This window comes from Varanus komodoensis, unplaced genomic scaffold (genome assembly GCF_004798865.1).
Source record: "Varanus komodoensis strain SLA01 unplaced genomic scaffold, ASM479886v1 scaffold30, whole genome shotgun sequence".
In the NCBI taxonomy this organism is placed as follows: domain Eukaryota; kingdom Metazoa; phylum Chordata; class Lepidosauria; order Squamata; family Varanidae; genus Varanus; species Varanus komodoensis.
Window position 1 is genome coordinate 12067435 of NW_025335762.1, and position 25546 is coordinate 12092980.

General features: G+C 46.1%; 4 protein-coding genes across 13 annotated transcripts in view; 1 reads left to right on the forward strand and 3 right to left on the reverse strand.

Moving 5' to 3' along the window:
• PANX3 (pannexin 3) overlaps positions 1 to 7164 on the reverse strand; it is a 14102-nt gene extending 6938 nt beyond the window's left edge. The window contains exons 1-2 of the mRNA XM_044437707.1: positions 5871 to 7164; positions 1711 to 1853 (exon numbers count right to left, since the gene is read on the reverse strand). Of these exons, the coding sequence (XP_044293642.1) occupies positions 1711 to 1853; positions 5871 to 6051 (324 nt within the window). The 5' untranslated portion in view covers positions 6052 to 7164. The remainder of the gene's footprint in view (positions 1 to 1710; positions 1854 to 5870) is intronic.
• A 1020-nt stretch (positions 7165 to 8184) lies between these two features.
• Positions 8185 to 16429, reverse strand: RPUSD4 (RNA pseudouridine synthase D4). The gene is made up of 7 exons (XM_044437686.1): positions 16257 to 16429; positions 14861 to 15026; positions 12739 to 12940; positions 12462 to 12555; positions 11368 to 11518; positions 10799 to 10896; positions 8185 to 9509 (listed from the first exon to the last, which is right to left on the reverse strand). The coding sequence occupies exons 1-7, from the start codon at positions 16416 to 16418 to the stop codon at positions 9300 to 9302; spliced, it is 1083 nt and encodes a 360-aa protein (XP_044293621.1). The 5' UTR covers positions 16419 to 16429; the 3' UTR covers positions 8185 to 9299.
• Positions 16430 to 16690: 261 nt separating this feature from the next.
• HYLS1 (HYLS1 centriolar and ciliogenesis associated) lies at positions 16691 to 23994 on the forward strand. Of its 8 annotated transcripts, none has more exons than XM_044437618.1 (4): positions 16926 to 17481; positions 18987 to 19088; positions 20435 to 20500; positions 22642 to 23994. In XM_044437618.1, the coding sequence occupies exon 4, from the start codon at positions 22663 to 22665 to the stop codon at positions 23563 to 23565; it is 903 nt and encodes a 300-aa protein (XP_044293553.1). In that variant the 5' UTR covers positions 16926 to 17481; positions 18987 to 19088; positions 20435 to 20500; positions 22642 to 22662; the 3' UTR covers positions 23566 to 23994. The 8 variants fall into 8 exon arrangements, with proteins under 8 accessions (XP_044293554.1, XP_044293558.1, XP_044293553.1 ...); XM_044437617.1 differs by lacking the exon at positions 16926 to 17481 and adding an exon at positions 17496 to 17716; XM_044437622.1 differs by lacking the exons at positions 16926 to 17481; positions 20435 to 20500 and adding an exon at positions 17496 to 17716.
• Positions 18776 to 25336, reverse strand: PUS3 (pseudouridine synthase 3). Of its 3 annotated transcripts, none has more exons than XM_044437616.1 (5): positions 25192 to 25336; positions 21995 to 22386; positions 20352 to 20905; positions 19765 to 19955; positions 18776 to 19190 (listed from the first exon to the last, which is right to left on the reverse strand). In XM_044437616.1, exons 2-5 carry the CDS (start codon positions 22373 to 22375, stop codon positions 18871 to 18873), a joined length of 1446 nt encoding a protein of 481 aa, XP_044293551.1. In that variant the 5' UTR covers positions 22376 to 22386; positions 25192 to 25336; the 3' UTR covers positions 18776 to 18870. The 3 variants fall into 3 exon arrangements, with proteins under 3 accessions (XP_044293551.1, XP_044293549.1, XP_044293550.1); XM_044437614.1 differs by having other exon boundaries at positions 21995 to 22398; XM_044437615.1 differs by having other exon boundaries at positions 21995 to 22398; positions 25172 to 25336.
• Between the last annotated feature and the right edge of the window lie 210 nt (positions 25337 to 25546).

Sequence of the window (25546 nt, forward strand, 5' to 3'; positions counted from 1 at the left end):
TACAACACAATAAAATACAATAAAATACAAAAATAACAATATAAAATTAAAATTAACAATATAAAATAAATAAACAATATAAAAGAAGTCGCCCTGGCCAGATAAATAAGCAAATATTGTTAACAATTAAAATGACGTTTACATAAAAAGGTCTTCACCTGGCGCCGAAAAACAAATAATGACGGCGCCATGCGGACCTCTCTGGGGAGGACAGGTGGGCAAGGGATAACGTACTGAAGGTAAGTCTTCAGGAGCCCCTAGAACTAAACAATTGAAACACAGCCGCGTCCTTTGCTTCCTTCCTTTGTCAGACTCGTGTGCGGTGCAGCGAGGAACGGGCTGATGCGGCCAGCCCCGCCACACCAGCCTCCTTTGGCTGGCTTAGCCCCACCCGCAACATCTGTGCCGACCTTCGAAGAGGAACATCCTTGCTGGCTGCCAGCTTCCACTCCAGGTGTTTGCCCACAATGACCGCACTACGCTGGAGGCAGGGCAGTGCTGCGTCGGGTGCCTTGCTTGTTTCAGAGGCCTTTCTGGCTGACCAGCCCCAGTCTTTACGCTGTCTTGTTTTAACTGCTTAGTTCCTGTTCATGTAACTCTGTGCTGCTCAGCACTCCAAGTCCACTTGAATGTAGAGCCGCGTGCAAATACTAGAAGCGAACAAGCAAGCAAACAGGGAAATGGAGGGGAGTGGGGAAAGCATCTCGGGTGGCCAAAAGCAGCAGCAGCCCAAACTACCCCTGTTTCGCCCACCCTCAGAAGAGCACAAGTGGCCTTAAAGTGAGTGAGATGGACCACTGCTCAGCCTGGCCTGGTCCCGTGTCTCTGATCCCAGCGACTCTTCAGAGGTTCAGGATGGTGCCTTTCCTAGCCTCTCTAACCTAGCCTGGACAGTGAATCCAGCGCTCCTCTGTGCAAAGCAGGGGCTGTGCCATGAAACAGCCCCCGCTCCTGAGATTCCCCCTCCTGGGGGGTCTCTGCAGTTGCTGTCTTCTGTTACCATGCAGAAGTGATTCAGAAAGGCGAGCCAGTCTAATTGCGACCCTGTCTGTGCATGAAGTGGTGCTTAGAGTTAAGCAAGTTAGTTTTATCTGTTTCTGACAGGCTACGTCATTCTGAGACATTTGGCCTTGTCAGGCACCTTGGTGAAGTTTCCGTTTATTGCGCTCCATCCATTTTTTGATGCTTTGCCTGGAAATGTGGCAGCACCACCTAGAGTGGAAACCTGGATACGGCCCTGGATGCATCGCCTCAGCCTACCGACCAAGCTCCTCCTGGATTCCTTCGCTCCTTCCCCCTCCCTTCTCCCTCTTCCCTGATTTTATCCTTTTGAACTTATATGTTTTAGTCCCTCCACCCCCATTTTTAACCTTTAAATAAAGTCATCTGTTTCCCCCATGTGGGTTTGCCATCTGCTGAATCCAGTGGCTGATCCAGGGCTCCTGGCCCAGGGATTTCTGGGCAGGAGTTGGCCCAGTTGGCCAGGGAGTGGGGAATCCTGACTGGCTTTCTGTCACAGTCAGCTCACAACAACCCTATGAGGTAGGGCAGGCTGGGAGGGTCCGGTCCAAGATCACCCAGTGAGCTTCACGGCCAAGGGGGCTTAGCTTGACCCTCGCACCATTACAGCACTCCACTGTCTGGTGAGAAAAAGCTGTAGACCTGTGTCCATGTTCCTTTCATTGAGCCCAACCTGCCACACCCCAGTACCTTGAGGACCCAAAGGGATGTGGGTCTAGAGTCTCCCGTCGCATCGGCATCATAGTGAAGCAAGGAGTCCCAACACAGGGCATCCACGTAGGCGGACTGTTTCCCTGTGAAGTTGCTGGGAGAGAAACAACTGATCTGGGAGCCTGGAAGGAAAAAGAGAACCATGAGCCCCAAGCCTCACCTCCGTGAGCACAAGATCCATCTGTCCGCACGCAGCAGAGCATTGCTCTGGGCCACTAGCCAGAGGGTGCCCTTTCCTGGCCACGCCCCCTTCCCGTCGCCAAACATCCGAGCGGGCAACCCCAAGCAAGCCTCTCCTGCGATCTGTGTGAGCACTGCCCATGGCAGCTGGCACCGCATGGAACAACCAAAGAGGTTCTGGGCTCATGCCCAAATCGGGTCAGGACATGGGGATTTCCCACAGGCCACTTCCAATGGCCAGAAAAGAAAAAGGAAAAAGCCGATCGTGGTGGGGTGTGGAGGGAGATACTGCTTTATCCAGGCAGCAAGCTCTTGCAACAGAGTCGCTCTAAATTTTGCATTTCTGTTTTACAGCAGGGCCTGTAACCAAAGGTTGCAGCGTGGAGCACTCCTGTTCAGTACTTCAGAGCCAGGGCTTCTGCCAGGAGGCTGTATTCTAAACCCCTTCCCACCTGAGGTCTCCTCCTACCCGCAAATACCAGCCTGCATTTGACAGCCCTTCAGCATGCTCAGTCCACATCAGATGGTTCTCCCACCACACTTTCTTATCTTTCACATTGCTGCAAAAGTCAGCGTGCCCCCGTCATTCACCTGCTGGCATCTCTCTCTTGTGCATGAATGGAGAGGTTTTTGAGTCCAGAAGGATCAGCATTTGGAGAATGGGTTTGCAGTCTGCATATACGATTCTTGTTTGATGCATGCTGGTTTGCTCGCATCACATTCTATGCATCTGGAGAAGATCCAAATTCAAATTGATTTGGTCTCATCCAGTGTATTTTTGTTGGACCTAAAATACACTTCCTTTTTTCCCATATTGATGCTTTCCCACTTTTTCTTTTCCGAGGCAGAGATACCAGCTACACAGTATTGCGTGCTCTGCAGAGCGATTTAGAGAAGACTCAGTATGGCACCCAAAGTGCAGGTAGCAGCTGCCAGACAGAGAAGAGGAGAAAACATTCCTGCTCTTCAAGCCCCCACGCTTTGCTTATGGTTCCGTTTTCCTCCCACCTGTGTATATCGGAGACATCTGAAGCCTAAACTCAGCAATCTTAAAACAGCCATTTTAAATATCCATGTAGATGAAGCTGCAATATCAATTCTTGCATCAATGCACATCACACTAACACATGTGCACTCCCTGTTTTTAATGCGAATGCTTTAGATCAGAGACGGAGTACTCAAGACTGTTCTTGTTTATTTGTTTCACTTAGGCTAGTGTTTCTTGGGTACATTTATGGATAGTAAGTCTGGGTGAAAATGCATAGCTATTATTATGCTGCATTTATATCCCACCTTTTCCCCTTTTATGAGGAACCAGTGGAGTCTTATATAGTTCTGTCTAATCTTCACAATGATCCTGCAAGAAAGCTTAGGCTGAGAGTGACTTGCCCAGAGTCACCCAGTGAGCTTCACGGCCACGTGGGGATTAGGCCCTGCGTCTTCCTGGTGCCCAGGACAGCACTCAAAGCGCCTCCCACCAGAGCTGGGACTGAGCTTTTCGAGCCACGGCCTCCCAAAGACAGGCCACTTCCTGCTCCCTCTGCCTCCAAAGCCAACTTGCACCGTCGGTTCCATGCGCCAATAGCTTCCAGAAGGGATGGATGAAATGCCCCCTGCTCCTGGGCAGCAGGACAGATGCTCCAAGTTTCTTTAAAAGTGTATAGCCCACTCTTCCCTTGAGGGTACCAGGGCAGGCACAGTGATGCAGCAGAGCTGAGCCTTGCAAGGACACAGTCCTAGCACTCTTGGATTAACAAAGATGCTATGCTCCACTCCCCCAGGTTGCTCTGATCTTAATTAATTTTCCCAGCAACAATATACTGTTCTCTCTTGTAATGCAAAGTATTTGGGAATAGCTGGGTTTGGAATGGGCAAGGAAGACTCTTAGCTTTATGGACAACCTGCCCCAAGGGGATGAAAACCCCTGGAACTGGTTTGTTGCGCTAGCTCAAGGATGCTGCTGGAAATGCTAGTCTCTCCCTGGGGTCATGGCCATGCAGACTGCCTTGACAACTGCGTGCACTTAAGAATTGTCACTAAAAAAACCCCCGTGCCTGAAACCCTGCAGAGCTGCTGCCAGCTAACAGTATTGGGCTGGACAGACCAAGCAACTTCCTTTGTTCTTGAGGTGCATCTCTTGAGCTGCCCACAAAATGGATACAGTGAAGTCACCCAGAAGAGGGGCAATGGCTGAGAAGATGCTAAAGTCAGACAGGAAAGCAAAGCAACAGCCTGCTCATCTAAGCTCTCTGCTTTCCAAATCATACCAAACTGATGGAGCAAACATCAAAAGCACGACCATCCCTGCAAGTCTAGTGTGAGCCACTGGAGGGCCACTGTTCCGCTAGCAGGCATTCAATCCACACAGGCCTTGGTGGGTGGGAGAGGAACGCATACCCTGCCTCAGGATGCCAGCCCTCCCTGCACATTTGGCCATCACCTCCAGATGCTCCCTTTGCCATCAATGCCTGCCTTGCAGCCAGCAAAATGCCTGAGTCTGCAGCCTGACACCAACCACACGCTCTCTTGGAAGCATGCACAAACACTTGAGAAGCCCAGGAATGTAACTGGTGATTCAGGGCGAGCCGAAGTGGTGGGAGAAGGGCTTTGTTTATTCACTCTGGATCCAGCCAGTCTCACACAGGTCCATTCCCTCTCCAGAAATAAACATTCCCAAACAGGCTCAGAACTGCAACACGCAACCTCAGCTAAATTCCATCAGATTTCTGCAAAGCCACGTTGAGGTAAATGTGTTTGCCATATACCGAAAGCTAGACACTGGACAGATTCAAATCAGACCCTATTGCTGCCGCAGCGTCAAAGTGTTGATGTATCTTGTTTTCAATGATTCTATGCATATTTACTCAGAAGTAAGCCCTCTTGCATTTCTTTCAGGCAAGGGTGCACCAAATTGCGGATTTAAGCTGCAACCTTGAACAGGCTAATTACTTGGTAACATGCTCCACTGAACTCATTGGAACTTCTGAGTTAACTTTTCTAAGTTATATTCTATCTTCCTAAGCTGCTCATGGTGGGATGTAGGGTTTTTCTCTCCAGCTTTTCTCTTCCCAACAACTCTGCAGTCGAGGCTAGGCTGAGCAATAGTGACAGGCCCAAAGCCCCAGAGTGAAGGCTTGAGCTGTCACCTTGGTCCTATTCCGACTGTCTTCTGCAGCCTTCTCCAGTTTGATATCTGTTACCAGATGTTTCAGACTACAACTCCCACCATCCTCAATCACTGGCCCTGTTGTCTATGCCTGGTAAGAATATTTAATGCGAACTCCCAGATCCAATGTCCATGAAAAATCCATTTTGAACTGCGTAAGAGCAGGGATGGGGAACACACAGCTCTCCGACTATTGGAGTCTTTACCTCCCATCATTCCCCACCATTGTTTATGCTGGCTTGAACATAGAAATTGCAGTCCAACATACAGTCCCCATCCTTGGTTTAGGGGTCAGCAAGCTTGTGCCCCTCGAGATGTTTTGGACTACAGCTCCCACAATCCCTTGTTACTGGCCGTATCAACTGAGGTGGATGTGTGTTGTAGTCTAAACTATCTGGAGGGCACCAGGTTGCCTAGCCCTTAAGTTGCTTGATCTTATACTTTCTTACCAAAGAAATGGAGCTTGCAGCAGCTTGATGCTAACAAACCCCAGCATCAAAACAAAAACCTTTGGGAAAACAATTATAAAACTAGTCCATTAAACACATAGTTAAAAAAACAACAGTTCAGCAACCACATAATAAAAAAGCACCCAACCAACCTGAGCAGCTTTCAAGGCAGGAAGCCTTTCCCTGCCAATGGAAAGACAATAGCAAGGTGGCCAGCCCAGCCTCCTTCAGAAGCACATTCCCAAGTCTGGGAGCAGCTTCCAAGAAGCCCCCCTTGGTGACAGCCCCAGAACAAAGGGAAGGAAGAGCCTTGCAGCGTCTCGGGGACTATTGTGCTAACCTACCAGTGGAAAATTCCCGTGCAAAAACCAAGGACACCAAAAAGAGGGGCAGTCCCACTGTAACAAACTTCATGATGCGGTCGCACGATAGCTCCAAGCGAAGGCCTTTTGTCCGGGAACCACTTGGATCCGGAAGCAAAGCATCCGAGAGCATGTACTCGCCAGCGGTGTGGGCAATCGACATGATTCCTCAGGGTGGGCCAAGCACAGGTGAACGATGAGGCTGCTACTGATCTTCACTCTCCAAACAGCATCCAAGGCAATAGGCAGCTTGACTTCTTGAGCCTGGTAAAAGCTGAACGCTTTCTTTGCAGAGAATTAAGTACTGACAGTTATGAGTAAGAGCCTGGGCTGTTTGGCTGAATGAAGGGATAATTACAAGGCAGTCTGTTCCCTGCAAACTACCATCATGCCCAGAAATAGGGCGACACACTGCTGCATTTTGTGATTGCCAGGACACCACGTTCCTCAGCCTGCCACAGGCATAGTGAGGCGAGGCTGGGTCGTTGTGGTTTTACCTCCCTCTCTCATAAGCAGATGTTATTTTCAGCAACCCTCTGCGGGGATGTGGGGCTCTGTGGGCTTCGTTGGACATGCCCAGCGATGCCGGGGTGTGCGTGGAGGAAAGGCTGGGGGCCCATCCTGATTCTCACTTTCAGAGAAGAGGGCTGTGTGAGAAGCCATCCTCCCACTCCAACACCTGCCTTTGGAGAGTATTTTTAGCCCTGAGGGATCTGTGGAGGGATTCTAAAATCTTTTTTTCCATCCTTGATGGTAATAAGACACCCTGCAGGAATTTCAGGAACTACACAGCTCCAGCACTTTACTTCAAAAATCAAAAATAGTTGGGAGATGAAATTGATTTCAAAGGCACAGAGAAAGAATGGTTTGAAAGCAGTTGCTCCCAAACTTTGCTAACCAAAGACACTAAGCAATACAGATGTGTAACGTCTTAGCCATGCTTTCAAGTATTCAAAGCAGTTCGCATGCTTTGTCATTTTTTAATTCTTACAACCCTACAAAGTAGGTCGGTATTTTTTTTCAGGTGGGACAACTGAAGCCAGGAGTGCATTGATTAAGAGCACCTAGTGAGTTGGTGGCAGAGACAAGATTCAAACCTCTGTGAAGTTCCAGTTTATAGCTCTTTTATTAGCTGTGCTCTTCACCAGCCTGTACCAAAGCTAAAGCAACATCCCTGCATGGGAGAAGGGAACATTTTGCTGTCAAGGTTTGAATTCTCTGCAGGGGGAGAGGGGGAGGAATCTACTAGCAGCCTCATGCTGGCAGGGTGTGAAGCCACTCCTCTCCCCCCCCCCCCAACCCACATCTCTACTGGGAAAGGGAAACTGCTCTTACAGATCTGAGTTAATTGTATTGCAGGGGGCGTTTGAAATTAGGCCACAAGCCACCCACCCTGTCCAAATCAGCTTCTTTGCCAACAAAATCCACCCAATACAGACTAGATGCTGTGATTTAAAGTGCCAGATGCATCGTATCTGCACTTGTGACTTCCAGTCAAAATAGTTGAGAGAACTCAGCTTTGGTCATTGCAGGTCTGCTGCTGATAGCAGGTTGAGCATTTGCACAGCAGGATTCTGGCAATGAGCAGGGATCACCTTGCTTTGTCCTTTAGGAACTCGCCACGCAGTATTACGGTGCCAAACTAAGAAGGGAAAAAAATTCACTAAAGCTCCTTTAAGCCTATGTTGGCAGCACAATTCAGTGGGCGACTGAATCTTCTGCTCCTGCAATGCTCCGACACGTCTTAGTTCACCAATGCAGCCCCCAGCCATTCTTTGTCCTTTCCTGGGCTCTTTTATGTTGTAACGCACAGACTGAAGAATGCCTGTCCATGTTATCTTAAAGCTAAGCCTTTTAGGGTGTTGCACTCTGTCCCCAATACCATATTAAAATATATGGGTAGCAGTGGAATCATGTCCTCACAGGAACTTGGTGTAATAGCCCCCAGTGGCACAGTCTGTTTTGAGGAGGCATAGACACTGGGAGACAATGTTTCTTAAACTATCAGTCAAAACATGAATAGGAACGCCCTGAAAAAAATGTATCTCAAGAATAATAGCTACTTCCATTAAAGAACAGAGGATTCTACAATAATGTCAACTGGAACTGCAGGATTTGGCAGCTGTCCCCCCCACCCCCAAACCCACAAAATTATGCCAGTAACTGCTGCTAGGAAGGTCTCTCACCCCTTCCTATATGTAAGCCAAAAGTAGCCATACTGCCAGTGTTCCCGCAGTAGGGTCCGACATTTTTTCTGATAAATTCACCCTGCATAATACTTGATCCAGAAAGCTGGTTTAGTAAAAATGCTTAAGATACGTTTATTAGAATACTTTAAATAATTATTAAAACAAAAAAAATGTATTGAATCAAGTGACGGCTTCTGGGGCAATGCAGGAATCATGAAGCAGCCAATCTCCCTGTTGTACTGGGTGTGGCCACCCTTCCCCTGTTTAAGTGAACCACAACACATTCTGCAGAGTAGCAGATCCACCTGAATACAAGCACACACTGCAACAAGGGAGCAACGCGCTGTTTGTTTTGACCGTATGCACACACTGCCAGGACTCAACGTCTGTCTTACACGGTGCAATGTAACCATAACGGCAAGGGCAGCTTATTGCAGCAAACCTTGCTGGCCCATTTGGTGTGCATTAATTTCTGGAGGCACATCAGGGTTATTATCCCCATGATAGAAATGAATGGTGCAGACTGGGTGTGGGGTGATGATAATGTTGGCTAGGAGAGACTGGCATTTCAGATCTTGGGAGTTCAACGAAGAGGCACAACTCCAACCAGGGGCTCCCTGATTCACAGCTCAGTCTCTCCCCAGCCTGGTGCTGGCTGCCAAGGCTGGGCACTGCAGCCACGCCTGTCTGACAGTCACCAGGTGGAGGGAAGGATGCACTACACAATCCTGGCTGTGTGGAGCACCTGGCTGCCTCTTAGCTGTAAAGAAAATAATCCCTGCTCCAGTTAGGTGACATCCATTTCGTGCAGATCAAGTTATTGTTGTTACTGTTGTTATTTCAGCAGAACAGCAGTTTGTTTGACATGCTTTCTGATGCCTCTTGGTTCCCAAGCCGAAACACTTTACAAATAAGCATTGTTTCAGTAACCAAGTGATGTAACTTGGCTTGCACAATCTTGCAGTCAAAGTTGTCATGTTTTATCTCAGACTCAAAAGATAGGTCTTGGAGATCCTCATCTTCACTGTCAGTGCTGTTTTCAGCTGCCAGGGCCATGAAGGTTCTCCAGAGGGCTGCAAGCTTCCCAAGAAAAACAGATCTCCATTGCACTTGGCTACCCTGAGGTCCAGAGTGCTCTACCCTATTGTGGAAGCCCCAGTACCACAAGGACCATAGTAAAATGTTTCTTCAGCAAAGCAGTTTTAGCTACCACCATCTTTGCTCACTGTTCCTCCAGCCGAGGATGCTTCAGCTTTAGTCGCTTCAAGGAGCGTAAGAAGAAGAGCGGTGGCTTACAAACCAAATTGATTTTCTTCTCCCCATTGCCATTGAGATCTGGCAGGATGAGCTGGCAAGCATGGAGGTGCAGGGGAAGATGGCGGGCTTTGGTTTGTTCCAAGCCTAGTCTCTTCAATGTCCCTACGGGAAGCTTCTGCAAAAAAGGAAGAGGGGAAAAGTAGGACTCATTATATTGCAATTATATCCCACCTTTTTTCCCTCTTGTTAGGAATCCAGTGTGGATTATACAACTCCCTTTATCTTCAAACCAGCAACCCTGTGAGGTAGGTTAGATTGAGAGTAAATGACTGGCCCAGAGTCTTCTGGTGAGCTTCATGGCCAAGTGAGGACTGGAATCCGGAATTCCCAGGTTTGCAGTGCAGCACTGTAACTGCAACACCGCACTTACTGAGCAGTGACAGCAAGCAAGATCCCCCATTATGGTAGACCCAATACAAGGTTCTCTTTTGGTCACATTGGACCACAGAGAAGTGAGGGAATAGACAAGTAAAGGGTCTACAAGTTGTGAGGTGAGACACTCCTCATATGGAAAAAAATCACACAAAGCTCATCTGTTATTCTCACTGTTTTTGAGAGGTGTTGTTTTAGAAACTGATCAACAGGTGGGCTAAACACACACACTTCTTAATTGACCACCATCTGTTCTTGCCTCTGCATTGATAGTTTGAGAATTATCGGTGGTAAACACTTTAGGTATAAAGCTTCATGGTTAACAACTGGAAAAAAGAGCAATGCCCAAAACATGCTTGAAAGTTTTACATGGATGTGTGAGGCAGTGGTCTGCTGAATGTACTGTATGCACTTGGCCATAGCTTCTCTTCAATATATGAAAGTAATGGAAAGCCTTTTCTAATTATGAAGAGGGTTTTGCTTACTGCCAAGGTAACAGAAAAGGAACGGTGTGTGTAACTACTACAAAAGTATGTTTCCTTATCTGAAAAAAACTTTGCAGCCTACTGCCTATCAGTTTAACTCTGTAAATGGTTTGTAATAGTGATGCTGGTGATACAAGGCATGGACAAGTTCTGGCCCACCAGATATTGGCCCCTCTCCAAACTGATCAATACGTGTTCACTTAGTTATAGAAGCTCCAGAGGCTTCAGCATCCAGCATTCAATAAGCACATCTAAAATGACCAACAAGGTTCGTGTTTCACTGGTACAAGCTCATTTTGACTCACAGATCAAAAAGTAAAATACCTGATTATTAAATGACAAAAGAACATTTTAAAGGAAGGTGTGTTAAGTAGGTAGCCGGCCACAAGATTTGAGCATGGGGGAACTGACCAATGGGCCAGGCTTATGCCAAGCAATCACAACCAGACTTCCACTGAAACCTGGGACATAAAACTGCGGCCTACCGCCTTCTTACAATAAAGGCCAGTGTCACACCTGTCAACTCCTTGCACCATGCCCTCCTCACCTGTGGTGCCAGCTTGCTCCAGTGGGAGTATTTGTGATCCCCAAGTACAGGACAGCCGATGCCGTAGGCCAAATGGACTCTCAGCTGGTGCTTCACTCCTTCATATAGGGGAAGGGGAAAGATGGGAGAAAAAAATCAAAACATGCACACACATCTTAAATATAGCCACAACATATACCTGTTTCCTCATTCTTGGCAAAATTAGCTGCCCAGGTGGAGTTCCACACGCAGGCTGCCTCTAGGGAAAACATGAGCTTTCACTGGTTAAGACAAACTCTAGCAGAGAAAAGCAGGCAACAGGAGGGGAAAATGCATCTAGAAGAGAAAAATACTATTGGGAACTCCACCAGAAAACATCGGCTTGGCCGAATTTGATCTGCCACATTAGAGAACAAGCAGTAAAGAGAGTCCAACTGGGATTAGAACTATCGGTTCCCGAGATCTTCAGGCAGTCTGTTGGTATTGGATACCCACATCCCTTGTACTGTTTCAGATACCTCTGAAGAAACTGCGTGAAAAAACAAGGTTGCCAATTTGAGATACTAAAAGGGATGGATGTGAGGCATTACCTGTGACTGGCTGCAATTCCAGTAAGGAACAAGTAGTATAGCTGCTCAGCACTTTGTACTTGGTCACAGCCACGTGGGCATCTCTGTGTTTGCGCACTTTGAACACTTTCCCATCCTCATCGGATATGCGATAGTTTGGAGCAAGTGTCATCTAAGCCAAATAGAAACAAGAAGCAGCATGACAGGCAGAGGCGCACAACTCAACCTTGGCTTCTCATTGCTAAGAATACTGGACAGGTAGCGAGAATGACAGAGTGGCAATTAGCAGAGGTAGGGGAGACTGCCTTGTTCCTTGGGTGGCAGATCATGCCAGCCTGGACACAGGCTTTCCTGCATTGCCAATGCATTGCTTGCTGTGTGTGCACCTGTGTTAAACAGTCAAGCCTCACTCATTTGGGACAATAAAACCAACACAAGAGGTGGTTTGGTTTTGTTTTATTTTATTTAGCTAGCTAGCTAGCAAACTTACATGCCGCCCCATTCGCCAAAGCCTCAGGGCTGCTTACAAACATAAATAAAATCGTCAACACAATTAAATATAAAATTGGAGACATCCTGGCCAAAGTTATTAAAATCAATAAATATCAACAATTAAAATGATGTTTAAATAAAAAGGTCTTGGCCTGGTGCTGAAAAGCAAATAACGACAGCCTAGGTCAGCCTAGGTGGTTCCCTCTGCAGCAGTGAATATCTGCTCTCCCATATGATGTTGCTAGTGGTAGAGACCAGCTTTAGACCAATCTGTCCCAACCTATTACCCTCTAGAAGTTTTTGGACTATGGTCCCCGCATCCCTAACCACTGGCCCTGCTAGATGAGGATAATGGGCACTGCAGTTCCAAAAAGCCAAAGAGGACCAAGTGGAGCAAGTATGCTAGCATGAGGGATGGAAAGTGCTCAAAAGCCGTGCACCAATTCCTACAGCGGCTGTTTTCTGGATCTGAAGAGCTACTTCAGCTCTGGACTCTTCAGGTATTACCACTTCAATAACATGTTTGCCTTGATGCTGGGAAGGCATGGAAAACAGCAGAACACCCTTCTGTGCAATAGGGTGGCTTGAACGGGCAAATTGCCACTGACAGGAAACAGACTCACCTTATGGTGCTTCTGCTGGCTCTTCACTTCTTTCTCCACAATGGGAATTTCCACCAGCCCCTCTGATGGGTCTGGTTGTCCAATACAGATTGCCCTGCAAAGTTGAGCAGTATCACATTTCAAGTCCTCTGCTATGGCCATCACTGTTTCTTCTAAGAAGATCATAGGATACTAAGCTCCCCCCACCCCCTGCCTGCAAAGACCCTTGGTTTATCAAACGTGAAAGCTCCTTGTGAAGCTGGCACAAATAAAAAGTAGCTGACTGACAGTCTCATACCAGTACTTCTTCTCCACTTGTCGAGTTCTGAAAATCTCCTGGACTTGGTGTGCAGTGCCCTGGTCCCGGGCAAGCACCATCACCCCCGTGGTCTCTTTGTCCAGCCGGTGACACAGGTGCAGGGGCTCGGCTTTCATGCCATCCAACATCTTTGCCAGGATCGGCAGCACATCTGAGATGCACCTCTTGACCCTGGGACCACCTAGGAGGAAGGCCGAAATAGACCTGATTGTATAATTTCCAAAGATATTTCCTTCCCCAAAGCAGCTGCTCTAGGACTTATGAAAACTTTGATGCATCATAGACTGGAAAGAATGATGATTTAAATGTTTTTTTTAAATGTTTTTTTAATTGTTATATTGTTGTTATTTATGTGTGTTTTTATGTATTCTTTGTGAGCCACCCTGAGGCTTTGTTGCGATGGGGGCAGCATAGAAATGTTTTAAATAAATAAATTATCCCACAGCACAGATGCCTGCATCAATCCACCAAGTTACTCTGAGAAATGGCTAGGTGTCAGCATCAGGATGACTATGCAATTGTGATGTGGAGCATCGTGCAATGGGGCATTTGCCTAACTTTACTGGCTGCGACAAGTAAAGTCCTCCAGGCTGCAGCCCCAATACCAAGGCACATGATGCAGAAAAAGCGACCCTGGCTGGGATCGATCAACAGTAAGTTGTACACCTGCTTCGCTCTCCTTTGGTATTTTGCCTAGCAGGATGGGGATTGTGTAGCAATCCAGATGTTGGTGGACTGCAATTTCCCCCCTGCCTATGCCACTATAGCCAAGTGTGAGGGATTATTTGCTACCTTTATATTTGCCTTTCTTTCAAGTAGACCAAGCGCACACACACAATCCTCCTCCTCCTCGTCTCAGTTTTATTCTCACTACCACCACGTGGGGTAGGTTCAACTGAGAGTTAATGGCTGACCTCAGGCCATTCAGTGAGCCTTACAACAAAGGGTTCACAAGAACCCATGTCTCCTGAGTTTCAGTCCAGTACTCTAAGCACTGTATCACACTGTCTCCCAGATTATGGATGTCACAGCTAATAACACTGCTGCGGGGGTGGCGAATTCTCCATCCCTGACCAGAGGACAACCAGACCACCCTGTGCTGTAGCTGCTGCCTCTGAAGCACTGACTTTTCCAGCTGCTTAGGAGGACTGAAGACCTTAGGCCAGTGAAACAACATATATGCAGGACTGGTCGGCACAGCACATGCAACAAAGTGGAGGTAGTCTCTGCCCAGAGAAATTTTGAGATTCAGTTACAATATCTGAATGCTGTACTCATTGCTAGAAGCTCTCTGTGCGGGATCAAGCCAGGAATCCAACTATTTTGGCAAGCTGGGAATTATACAAGGAGAGAAAGATGGAGAAACCACCCTGTTGCTTGTCTCCAACATCTGATCATCAGAGGCATGCTACTTCAGAATATCGCTTGGATACTGATATTCACTAGGCCATACCTTGTGTTTCTGGGACAGCTGCACAAGCCAATAGAGGCTTTGGAAAGAGATGCATCACAGTCTGGGTAGTTAGCAGGACCTGTACAACAGGGGTGTTGACCCTCTCTCAGCTCAAGAGCCAAAATTCCAAAATATCAGTATAGCTTTGCTTAGAGCTACTACTGCTAATATGGTCATGATTAATCATTATCATGAATTTCATTTATATACCATGGAACAGGTGAAGCTTTCTGAGCAGTTTGCACCAGTACAAAAATACAATAATTTGCAATAAATTGCCATAAAACACAAATTAAAAAAGCTACACACAATGAAAAATAAAAATACAGAGATTCCTGTCAGCAGGACAGTAGGCAGCATACATGCACAAAAATAATAAATAAACAAATAAAACAACCCTGTAAAAGACTACACTTTAGAAGATGTATCTTAACCTTTTAGAATGGATCAATCATACTTTTGGTTGAGGGACAGCAGGTGTTGCCATCCGAAAGGGGCACAGCTTTTTGGAGAATCTCAGGGGCAGGATTTGGCTTCCAGGCCTAAGAATCAATACCCTTGCTGAACAACTACTGCCCACTGTTATGACCATCCATTAGTAACAACAACAATAACAACAACAAGTTAGTAACATGGCAATCTGCTCACCATGAACGGGGATACCATAAGGTTTGTTGATCACCACAATGTTTTCATCCTGGTAGAGGAGCCCCCGTTTGAGTGCCTTGGCCAGCACATTAGGATGAACCCGCTTCAACTGCTCAGTTAGCTGAGCAAGTTCTTGGACACGCCTCTGTACACTGTCTTTTGGAATCTTTGAAAAGTCAAAAAGCAAGGGATAAGGAGGTTAGCCAGAACTTTCATTGCACAACTTTTATAACCATACCGTGTTTTTTAAAAGCACTGTGACATGCAAAATGCAATCTAAGAATGTAGGGGGTTTTTTGATGACAGAGAAAGAAAAGAAACCATAATAGGCTATTAGGGAGCGAACAATTAAGCACATTGCTCCGGTGTACTCCCCACTTGTTTTCAGTCATCAACCTATTGTTAGGGCTGTTTAACCTCAAAACAACTCTGCTTATCTGGGTTCAGACATTAAACTAACTACAAATGGTCAATCAGAGGTTGCCGCCTGGAAGCAAAGAAGTAAACCACAGTGTGCTCATTTGCACCAATTTTGGAAATTTCTGGTAACCTACATTTTTGTTGCATGGATGCCTGAAAAGGAGGCTAGGCACTGGCCATTCAATTTCCAACATAAATGTAAAGATTGGAGGAAAATCATTATCCTCAGTGACCTAAGGAAGACTGATTATGGGAAGAAATGATATCCTACCCCAGGCAATATCATAAGGAATATATGCAGAAGTATCCAGGTTCAGCTGAGACCAGGAAAAAATGTTGCCTGAAATCCCAGACAGATATAGTATAAATGGCAACCAAGCAGGTACCCCCACAAGCATTAGACTGCAAACACTCTCCAGTCTTAGAAAGCATAATTGGGCATGGATAATTGCTGCCAAAACAAAACCAGTGAAAAAAGTCTGCAGGTGACGCACTAAACAGAAGTGCATAAATGCATTCCTTGCTAACATCCCACCTCCCGCCCGAGAATCCCATGTTCTTGGGATCCAAGTAAAAGGCTCAGGGAGCTGGTGTCGCCAAGCACCTTTCGCTGTCAAAGACCCCGGCGAGTTGTTACCAACCGTAATAGACAAGGTTGTGCTAACTGGGCCAAGCATTAAGGTTAGGCTTTAAATCAGTATGACAGTTTTCTAAGTCCCCAAAATGAAACTATGATTTATCATTTCTTCCAAATTTATAGGACAAAAACCGGTTGATAATGCTTGTGAATTACTAAGACGTTCCACAAGTTTGCAACAGTAAGTTTTAACACAGCACATGGCTGTCAACCCAGCCGTTTAAAGGGCTCCCAAGGGCCAATACATGCCGGGATATGTAGTCCTCCGGTCACGATGGATGCCGGGAAATGAGGTCCTGGCTGAGCACACCAGCCAACCGCCAGTCCCAACGGACTTACCTGCTTCTGCGCGTTCTGCTGCTCCCGCTTCTGGGCCCGCATTTTCTCCGCCAGCTGCTCGGCGGTGGGAGGGGCAGCCAAGGCCGGGGCGCGCGAGAAAGACCGCCGTGCGGGCCCCAACCGCACAAAGCCCAGGAGGCGGACCCCGCTCCGAGCGGCCATTTTATTCAGCGCGCGTCGATGTCAAGCGAAGCTCAGCCGTGGGCAGGACCTCCGCAACGCCCTCCTCCTCTCGCTCGCGGGCTGCCCCGGCGCCAAGGCGCAAGAGAAGGAGGCGGGACGTCAAGAGTGCTCCAACCAACCGGAGCCAATCTTTTTTTTCGAAGGCAGTAAAGTCCCTCTGACAGACGCCTTTTTCTCCAGTGAGACGACGGTGCGAGCTACCCCCCCCCCAACCAACAGCATCCAATAGCTCGCGTGGAATGTGGCTCTGGGACGGGCAGGCACTCCAATGAAAAAAGGCAGGACAATTGAGGCTTAGACCAATGGGAGTAGGCGGATGGAGGTGAGGGGACGGGAGGGGCCTATCCCCTTTTGCCTGTTTAAACGCCCGGCCGTTGAAACGTCAGGTAACAGCCGCTACGGGAGAGCAGGGGGAGCCGAGCGGGTCCCGGCCAGGTATTCGCTGTGGGGGCGCGGGCCGGACTCGGCGGGGAGGGAAGGCGGCAGGCAGACGGTCTGCGCGCACCTCCAGACGAGGCGGATGCGGCCTCTTCGGCCGCGGCAGCTCCGAATGCAGGCGAACCGATGGGGCGCTCGAAGCCGCCTTTCCTCGCGAGGAGGAGCAGGCGGCCGTGGGCATGGCTCGCTCTCTTTCCCCACGACCCCCGCTCGCATCCACCACATTTCACTCTCGATGGCCTTTCAAGTTGTGCTAGCTTGGCGGCTTCCAAATGGATGGATTGCATTCCTCGGGATGATAGAACTTGCAATCCAAGCTATCTGGAGGTGTAGAGATAAGTGGCTGGCCCAATTTGTGTAATTTTCCCCCGCGTCCAAGGCATAGGGAGCTTACCTAATTCGATTTATTTATATTCACAACACCCCTGTGTGGTAGGCCAGGTTGGGAATCGGTTAACTTCATGGCCAAGTGAGGACTAGAGTCCCAGTCCATCACTGTAATCACTACACTGCTGAACCTCAGGGCTGAGTGGGAATTTGAATCTGGGCCTGGACAAGTTGCTCTACCCATCACACCATAGTGTCTACAGTATTTCCTGTGCAAGTAAGTGATGGGGTTATGGTTATTCACCATGTTTTGGTCACTAACATTTCTCAAAGATGGGAAGAGAGAGAAGAGCTCAAAATCAGTGTAGTGGTTTGGGCTAGGTATTCCAGGCTCAAATACCATTTAAGTCAAGTTACTGGTTGACTTTACGCTAGTCACTTTCAACTCTTATCTTACCTTGCAGGGCTGTTTTTGAAACAAAAATGGAAGTGATGTCTCTGCTCTTAGCTCAGTAAGATTTGTTTTCTTCCTTTCTAGCCTGAAATGTGCTTGATGCAGACTGCAGGAAATACAAATGATAGAATGTAAAACCAAAATACACATTGATTCGAACTATTGGTCTGTGTAATCCAGCTTTGACTATCAGCAGTTTTCCATTCTTCTCAGCATCTGCCACCCAAGAACCTTTTAAGCTGAGATGCTAGTGATCACACTTGGAACCTTTTGTATACAGAGCATGTGCGCTACTCTTGTAGGCACAGGATAAATAATGGTGCTTGATTTGCTCGTGCATTCAGTAGGGAATAATAGTCTTCACTTTTTTAACAAATTCTTCATGTACTAGTTCTAGGTTTTTACTATGTACTGAGTTACTCTATTACAGGAAAAAGTATTGTGGCACCCAGGACAGGTGCAGAATGAGGTACTCTAGAGTTCTGCACCAGAGAGAAAGGGATGGAACACAAAGGGACACTATAGTACCAAATTTGATGAAGGAAGGGCTGGGATTTGACACTCTCATCTCTCTTGCACATGTCAGCAAAAATAACCCTTTACAGTTCCTAATTAGGCTATTGATAAACTGGCATATCTGCAGTATAAAACTGCTTGTTTTTATTTGCTAAGTTGTGATTAGTTCGAGTTCTTATGGCTTTTTGCTTTCATTGCCTCTATTCTGCAAGAAGTGGAGTCTCATGAAAGGTGCTTAGAAGCCCCTGAATCCTAACCTCAAGCAACTACCAGTCGCCAGAAACTCTGTTTATGAACTCTCTTGTGCTTAGTTGTTGCCAAAAAGCTACATAAAACTGTACTTGATTGCTTTGCTTTTGTCAATGGAGATACCCTCTGTTGTTTTGTTTTTCTTACTTAGAGAAGACCCATTGCAGTGAATGATTAAAACTGTGTACAATCCTATGCATGTTTGTAGTTTTTTCCTATCTAAACATGTGTAAGATTGTACCCTTCGATTCTTTACATTTACACAGGAATAGGAAAAGGCTGCATGCAGAGCCAGTATGGCATTGTGTTAACACTTCTTAAACTACTAGACATCTGTTACACAATTCTATAGTTTACTACTTAAATGAAAAAAGTTTAATATTAAAAAAAACTTGTCAAAACAAGCATTGTGTCTGCTTGGAGATAGCTCGATACAATCTGGAAACTTCAATCAGTACTCATGCAGAGCCTCTTTGCAGCTTGTTCTGGAACTTTATTCTCTGCTTCTGGAGTATCCCCATGGTTGCTCTTCAGTTCCATCTTCTCATCTATTTCCATTTCAGAGTGTTTCTCTTTTTTAATGTGTGGATGCTCAATACGTCCTCTGCGCACAAAATGACTGATGCGAGACTCCAAACCTTCACATTTGGGGCGGTCCATTAATGGTTTGTAGTTGCGAGCTTTCACACCTTCAATTAAAGCACTGATTTGATTGTGGATGGGGGGTGTTATTTCTCTCCAGAGAACTGTTGTGTTGTTCCTTGAATCTATAAACAATGATGAGTGTCAGAATAATGTCAGGTTATGCATAACATGCAAAAGCTAGCTGTGTCGATCCATGAGAAAAACTAAATGAATTGGACAATAACCTTCTTAGGACCAACCAAAATGCCAGCAAAGTATATAGGTAAACTTTCAAGTTCTTGCAAACACTAGATGACACAAAAAGTAGATTTGGGGGGGTGGGGAGTACAAAGATCAGACTAGATGCCATGACCATGAGGTGTCAGGCTGAATGAATTAGTCACTGGTGAATTTTCCTGGTATCAAATTATATTTAGCATTCTGGGACTGTTAGCACAGGTGACCCTCCTTTCTGAAAACAAGCCAGATCTGCCTCTTGCCTTGGGTAAAACAGAGGTTCCTAGATAGGAAGAGAGCAGAAGGAAATTGAAACACTATTTCACGAAAAAGAAACAGAAGCAAGCCAGCATGTTTATCCTGTCCTTAGCAATTGTTCTAAGACCCAAGAACATAAGGACTATGGGACATTTCAGATCCATTCTCTGATTGATCAATAGTGATTACAATTAGAAACCTACAAAAACTTGTTTTTCTTACCTGGCTCTGTTGGTATCTTGGCAAAATCTAGTCCCTTTAACATGCTGTACAGCATATGGGTTTTAACAGCATGATTAGCCCAAAGCTGCTGAAAGTGAGTAACATTAAACTCCTGAACTTTGCGATCATAGATCCACTGGATGTTTTCAAATTCACAATCATAAAGAACCAGAGGAAATTCCACTGCCATGCTGGAAGAAAATGTGTTCAGAAGTGAAACTTGAGTTAGATGCAAGTGGCTTAATCCAATGGGGGAACACATGCAAAAACAGACACCCACAAGCTAGCCCTGTTAGGCTTGGAACTGTACATGGACCAAAAGAAGATGCAAGTCTTGCACAGCACCTTGCTGGCATGCAGATAAATGTGAAATAGTCATCTCGCCATGGCTGATTTTTGTTTGTTTTCTCATGCATAATAGTAAACTAAACAAAAATGTGCAATTGATGAAGGAGACAACATGCAATTTTGGATCTATGCTCTTCTTTAGTTTGTTCATATACAGTTATCCTAATTTTTGTACATCAGAATGTGCTGAATTATAACAAAGTTATCTGAATATTTAAAACTCCCTTCCCGAAACTTACCTGTATTGTGGTTTTCTAGGGTTCTTCTCTATATCCAGCAGCTCATCAATAATTTCTGGCTTCTCCATCCTTTGTCCAATCAGGAACAGGATAGCCATCATGCAGCGGACTTGGTGATAGAGGAATGCCTGGCCTGTCACTTCAAACTGGTACATTTGGAATGGGTTTTGTTGCTCAGTGGCCTCTTTATCCACAGGCTGTACCTCTGCTTTAAGAACTGTCCTCTGAAAGTTAGTCACACCATTGGCTACATCCATCTTGCACAGATTACGAAAATCATGTGTTCCCACAAACTTCTGAGCTGCAGTATTCATGAGACATACACCCAGATTGGCTTGAGGGAAAAAATAGCGATAGGTTCTCTTCAGGCAACTAAATCTAGCACTGAAACTGGGTTCCACTGGGGCCCAGGCCAGTACCCGTATATCGGGAGGGAGAACCTGATTCAAGATGTGGGTGTAGTGGATCTCCTCTGTAGTTTTTGTTGCTTTGTTTTTTGTGGCATCCTCAGGTTTAGTCTTTGAAAAGTTTGAGCGTAGATCCAGGGAGATCACCTGAAACATGAGAGGCAGAGAAAGGCAGTACTGTGGTTTTTTTGTTTTACTTCCATGACTGAGCAAAACTGGTCTGTTTTTAGTATATCTTGATGAGTATTTAGACCCTAACTGATTTGATGATAGTTTTAACATGCTATTCTCCTCAGTTCTCTGAGTACTGATTTCAAGGAAAATGTACCAGGTTGACACTAGTTACATGTTAGATCCATCAACTCTTGATAGAGAATACTTGAGTTCCCTTATTTCCCCCCATGGCTTCCAATATTATTAACATCAATTATGAGGTGATAGCAAAGTGTGACTGCCTTGGTTTACTTTATCATTCTTATCATTATAGTAACAGCAGTCTTTCCTCCAAAGAGCTCTTGGTAGCATAGATGGTCTCTTTCTGGGGAGTTCGGCTGAGAGTAACTAGCCAGATTTGCCCCTTGGGCTTCATAGCTGAGTGACTATTTGAACCCAGTCACAGTCCCAACACTCTAACCCAGCCTTCCCCAATCTGGTGCCTTCCTGGTGTGTGCACCACAACACCCAGTGTGCTGGCCAGAGGATTCTGGCAGCGGTTGCCTAACACACCGGAAAGACACCAGGTTGCAGAACGGTCCACCAAACAACTATGCTGCATGAGCAGCACTATGACTTTCCAGTGTACAAATAAATCTTAACATTTTTAGGTAAGCAAACAAGATTTGCACCATATGAAAGGTCAAGCTTTGCCAATCATATTTTATTTATTAGATTTCTATTCCACTTGTTTTCTATCAAAGAACTCTGAAGCAGCTTGCAGCATTCTCCTCCTGCTACTCTCACAATCTTATCCCTACAACTCTGAGATATTTTGGGCTGAGAGTCCAAAGTCACCCAGTTGGCACCATGGTTGAGTGGGGACTAAAACCCCCGATCACCCGAGTCCCAGTCCTGTGCACTTGACCACTACACCACATTGGCTCTTATTAGAGACTTGCAGCATATTTAAGTCTACTAAAAGCTAGATGGAGCCATCAGAAAAGTTAGTGGGGCTGGATTCCCTCTGTCCCCCTCCAATTCAGATGCTGCCTTCAGAAGTCAGAGAGGTATTGCACTTACCTGTCCAAAGGCGCTGACTCCCTTGTCAGTGCGCCCACAGCGATGGTAGTTGGATGCCTGTCTACTTTCTACTAACCGGGTTTTGCCAAGAGCTTCAAACAGTTTTTGTTCAATAGTATTGTTGGTATTCTCCTGGCTGGCAAAGCCTTGGTATCCCCAGCCCAGGTAGGCTATCTTAAGTGCTACATGTCTCTGGTCATAGGCACTAAAATCAAATGGCCGCTGCAGACGTTTCTTAGGTTTTCCTGATGCTGGAAGGTTCATTCCAGTGTGTATGGGTTCTTTGCTCTCCCAGAGCTTTGCTTCCAGCCTTTGCACAGTCTCTTCCAGCTCCTGGACCCTCTTCAGTAGCTTCTCTCTTTCCTCCCCGTCTTTGGCCATAGTGAGAATCCCTATGAAAAGATCTACAACATGAAAACACTTTTTTTTTGCAAATGAAGAAGAACTGACCTCATGTTCTTTGGAGAAATGGCAGGGAAAAATGGAATTATACCAGGACTGTTTTTTTTTTTTTAATATATTGAATTCTAAGTTACATTCCTGCCAGACATAAGGTAGGTAGTACTTATTCTGTAAGTAAAGTAATAGCTAAGCTTGCCTTGACACCTGTACTGCACTGTGTGAAAATCTGCATCTCTCTCTTTTAGAATGAGTAATTATAAGAAGTAATGGAAGCCCTGATGAAACCCAGCCGGTACCAGTGGTCTTCTATGGAGCATGAAGATTCGCTCAAAGAAGTGGCAAAGGCCTTTATTCGCCTTTGTGCTGAATGGGGAGATGGAGACAGCCCAAGGCAGCCTCTTATCACCCATCAGGCAGACCCCTACACAAAAGCCTCAGTGGCCTCTGTGGCCAGACCCACACTTCCTGTGATGGTCAAGCATCTTCCAACACAAACTAACTTGCAGTCGGAGACTCCTAAGGATTCTAGAGTTTCTAGGAAACCTGTGATGAAAAGGAAGGTACTTAGGCGAAGGCCTGATGGAGAAGTGCAGGTGACAGATGAGTCAGTCATCAGTGAACCAGAATCAACCAGTCCAGTTGACCCCGAGTATGCAGGTCTGAGTCAGAGAATGTACAACCTTAATACCCAGCAGGAAGAGGAAGACTCTGTGGAGGAGACTGAGCCAAACAGTTCCCCAGAATCTGAGGTTCCCTATTCCTGGAGAGCGACAGATGAGAGCCAGAGCCTGAGCTCTCAAAGGGAGAGCCAGAGCTGTACATCCTATGAGCAGGACTTGATTCTTGCTGGCCACCCAAAGTCCTTCATAATACCGAGACTAGAGCAACCCAGCCGAAACAGAATGAAGACTGATCGGGTAGCACGTTACTTGGAGCATAAGCATGACTGGGAAACACTGCGGCTGCCAGGTGAGGATCTGAGGAAGGGTGTGCGCTGGAGCATCCGGGAGCAGATGCTCTACAAGTCAGAAATGCCTCCTCGACCTCAGCATATTTATATCCCCAACAATTATATGGTGCCTACAGAGAAGAAGAGATCTGCCCTGCGCTGGGGAATACGCTGTGACCTGGCAAATGGTGTGATACCTCGGAAGTCCTACTCCTCCTAGAAAGCCAGAGCCTCTGACAGGACTGTGTATTGATCAGCATAACTCAAATAAGTAGCCACTCTGACCAGGGAACCAAGCTATTTTGATAACATTGAACCCCAAATTCTGCATATTGGTTTTTACTCTATCCTTGTTTGTCAGAGTTGTGTTTCTGGGCAGGAAAGGACATTACTTGCCCATGTTTTAAGAAAAACAGTTGCCCCATACTGGATCATTTACATGTAAATAATGTCCTTTAAGAAGCCAAGTAGAAGATGAACCAAGGCATGCTGAAATCTTTGTCAAGGAAAATAAACTTTGTTTTCATTGCAAGATCTTTCAAAACACATTCCTTTTCTAAACCAGTGAGCATCTTGTATGCCACTATTTTTTAAAATGTTTAACTTCTGGATACTATTAAACATGTGAAATAAAAAATCCTCTCCATTCTCAGGCTTGGTTTTAGAGGCACATGTTACAAGAAAATCTGAAAGATGCCTGGAATCATGGCACAAGGTTGAGGAAAGGAGGGGGGAAGGCTTATTTTTAATCCATAATCCTATGCATGTCTAGTCAGAAGGAAGTTCCACTGATACCACTGTCAGGTGATACAATGGACTGTCTCCCTATTAAATAGATAGGAAGAATGTCTGATTTCCCAGTAGCCAGAGCCATTCACCACCATGGTTAGTCTAAAATGTCTTTAAATTTTGAACAGGGTTGATAACAGGGTCTGACATTCTTGGACCCCAGAGTCCTGGCAGGATCCACTACCAATACTTGTCCTGGCTATCCTCTTAACATTTCTTTTCAGCACGGGCAGACAGCTAAATCCTGATGCAGCACTGTGGGAAACTGAAGGCGTAACTAAGCCCGCTGCTTAGCATTTGTTGAAGCACTGCCATCATGGATGAATAAGCCCCCTTAGGCCCAATGATAATGAAGGGGGCGGCCGGAGACATTTTGTCTGAAGGCAGCCTTTATTTGGAAGCAAAATCAACTCAGTCCCACTGAAGAAGATCCCACCATTGATATGCCCCCTCCTTAAAGCAAGATGCCCTATTTATACCATAACTGTATTGTCAACCCAAGTCTGATACACAAATCTTGAAATGCAGAGGAGCTGAAACATCAGGCCAAATGAAGATTGGTGTGTGTGCGTTGGCTTATCCTCAAGGAATCTTAACTGCCTGTTGCACATTTACTTAGAAGTGCCACTGAGCTAGAAAATGTGCTGATGGTAACCTTGTCCTGTATAAGTTTAATCAGCTCCACTGAATTCATTGGGGTTTATTCCCAGAGAAGTATGCATGGATCATAACATGCGCATTTAAAGTATGACCTGCAGATCAGCTTACTCTAGTGTAACAGTGCCCTTCAAAAGGAGGCCGTTGATGTTACTTTCTCCCTTGGTATTTTTCTCCCCCAAGTATATTATGTGCCTGCATGCTCCTCAAGAATTACCTACGATCCCTGTTTAAATAAATAGGAACCATCAGAACACATGGCAAGATTTCCTAAGGTGCCTGAGAGGTGGGTGCGATGGTGTGACGGGAGAATCTAACCCCGTACATTTCCAGTGAGGGCAATGAGCTACCCCAAAAACACAATCTTATGGTACACTTACTGGAACCCAGTAGTACTTACTCCTGGGTACGCGTACATCCTCTCTACTACTACCAAACACGCGGTGCAATCTTCTTTAGCAGCGGCTGCAAGCTGGTCAACATTTACGGAAGGGGAAAAGATGTGGAGCGCAGACACCCGGCTCCGTATAATTTCCTTGCCGGAAATGACCCAATATCTCACATCCTTCCCACATACAGAAACACACGGCGCAGAAGAGGTTTATGGGAAATGTAGTCTTTCCGCAGAGACCAAACTGGGTTGCCAGGGTCAATTTGTTCAGGGATATGGGAACAGATCAGGCTAAAGGTCCATCTAATCCAGCATTTTGTTTTCAACATAAACCAAGCAGATGTCTCTGAAAGATAACAAGGCA